This window comes from Eimeria mitis, genomic scaffold (assembly GCF_000499745.2).
Source record: "Eimeria mitis Houghton genomic scaffold, Emh_scaff7950, whole genome shotgun sequence".
Classification (NCBI taxonomy): Eukaryota; Apicomplexa; class Conoidasida; order Eucoccidiorida; family Eimeriidae; genus Eimeria; species Eimeria mitis.
Window position 1 is genome coordinate 780 of NW_013575839.1, and position 1,293 is coordinate 2,072.

The 1,293-nt window shown below is 50.3% G+C and overlaps 1 protein-coding gene across 1 annotated transcript; it reads right to left on the reverse strand.

The window, feature by feature from the left end:
• Positions 1–256: 256 nt before the first annotated feature.
• Positions 257–1,170, reverse strand: EMH_0093310 (3',5'-cyclic nucleotide phosphodiesterase, putative; the record flags this gene model as incomplete). Its single annotated transcript, XM_013501967.1, has 2 exons — positions 257–872; positions 1,097–1,170. 2 exons carry the CDS (start codon positions 1,168–1,170, stop codon positions 257–259), a joined length of 690 nt encoding a protein of 229 aa, XP_013357421.1.
• Positions 1,171–1,293: the final 123 nt, after the last annotated feature.

Below are 1,293 nucleotides of genomic sequence, written 5' to 3' on the forward strand. Positions count from 1 at the left end.
CGCTGCTGTGCTGCTGCCGCTGCTGTGCTGCTGCCGCTGCTGCTGGTGCTGCTGCCGCCGCCGCTGCTGCTGCTGGTGCTGCCGCTGCTGCTGCTGCCGCTGCTGCTGCTGCTGCTGCTGCTGCTGGTGAAGGCAGCACCGAAAGCGCGACCCAGCCGCTTTCTGTGTTTTTATATATTTGTTGAATTTCTGTGTTTATATGTTGGGGTGTGTGTACCGCTCATCAACATTTATTAGTTGTTTATATTTTTTTTTTTTATTTATTTTGTGTTTGTAGTTTACTACCTTGATGGGGAGGACTGGGCCGATGTGATGCAGCATTGCTGCTGCTTTGCATGCATTGCTGCTGCTGCTGTTGCTGCTGCTGTTGCTGCTGCTGTTGTTGTTGCTGCTGCTGCTGCTGTTGCTGCTGCTGCTGCTGCTGCTGTTGCTGCTGCTGCTGCTGCTGCTGTTGCTGCTGCTGCTGCTGCTGCTGCTGCTGGTGCTGGTGCCCGCTGCTGCTGCCTCTGTGCCTGCTAGTTTCTGTGTGTATAAGCAAAGGCCTCAAATCTATTTTTGTTGTTTTACATCCTTCTGCGTTTCTTTGTAATATTTTTTGGTTGAGTTGCTGCAGCTTGGAGCCAGCAGGAGCAGCAGCATTGGCTTGTGTGCGTGCAGCAGCAGCAGCAATAGCAGCAGCAGCAAGAGGAGGCAAAGCATTACTACTACTACTACTACTGCTGCTGCTGCTGCTGCTGCTGCTGCTGCTGCTGCTGCTGCACTGCAGCAAAGCAGCAGGCCACGGCTCTAAGAACTCAGGGATCACCACACCCGCGCTGCTGAGGGCCTCCCACCGCGACGCGTTTGCGCGGACGTTGGAGAGGACCTCGCGTCTACACACACAAACACGAGGGTTTAGGGTTTAGGGTTTAGGGTTTAGGGTTTACAGGGTTTAAAGGGTTTTAAGGGTTTATAGGGTAGATGCGTTTCGGTTGTTTTGGCTTTTTAGGGTTTGGGGGAAAGGGGGGTTTACTGGATGTTCTTGCGTTTTTTTTTGTTTTTTATTTTGTACTTCTTTATTAGGGTTTAGGGTTTAGGGTTTAGGGCTTATACTGACTCAACAGCTCCCCCTATATCAACAGCAGCAAGCCCATCAAATAAGGGTTTAGCAACAAAGTTTATAAACCCCATTTGACTGTGTGTTTAGTGTTTAGTGTTTCGTGTCTAGGGTTTAGGGTTTAGGGGGGTTTAGGGTTTAGGGTTTGTACTCACTCAACAGCTCCCCCTATATCAACAGCAGCAAGCTCATCAAAT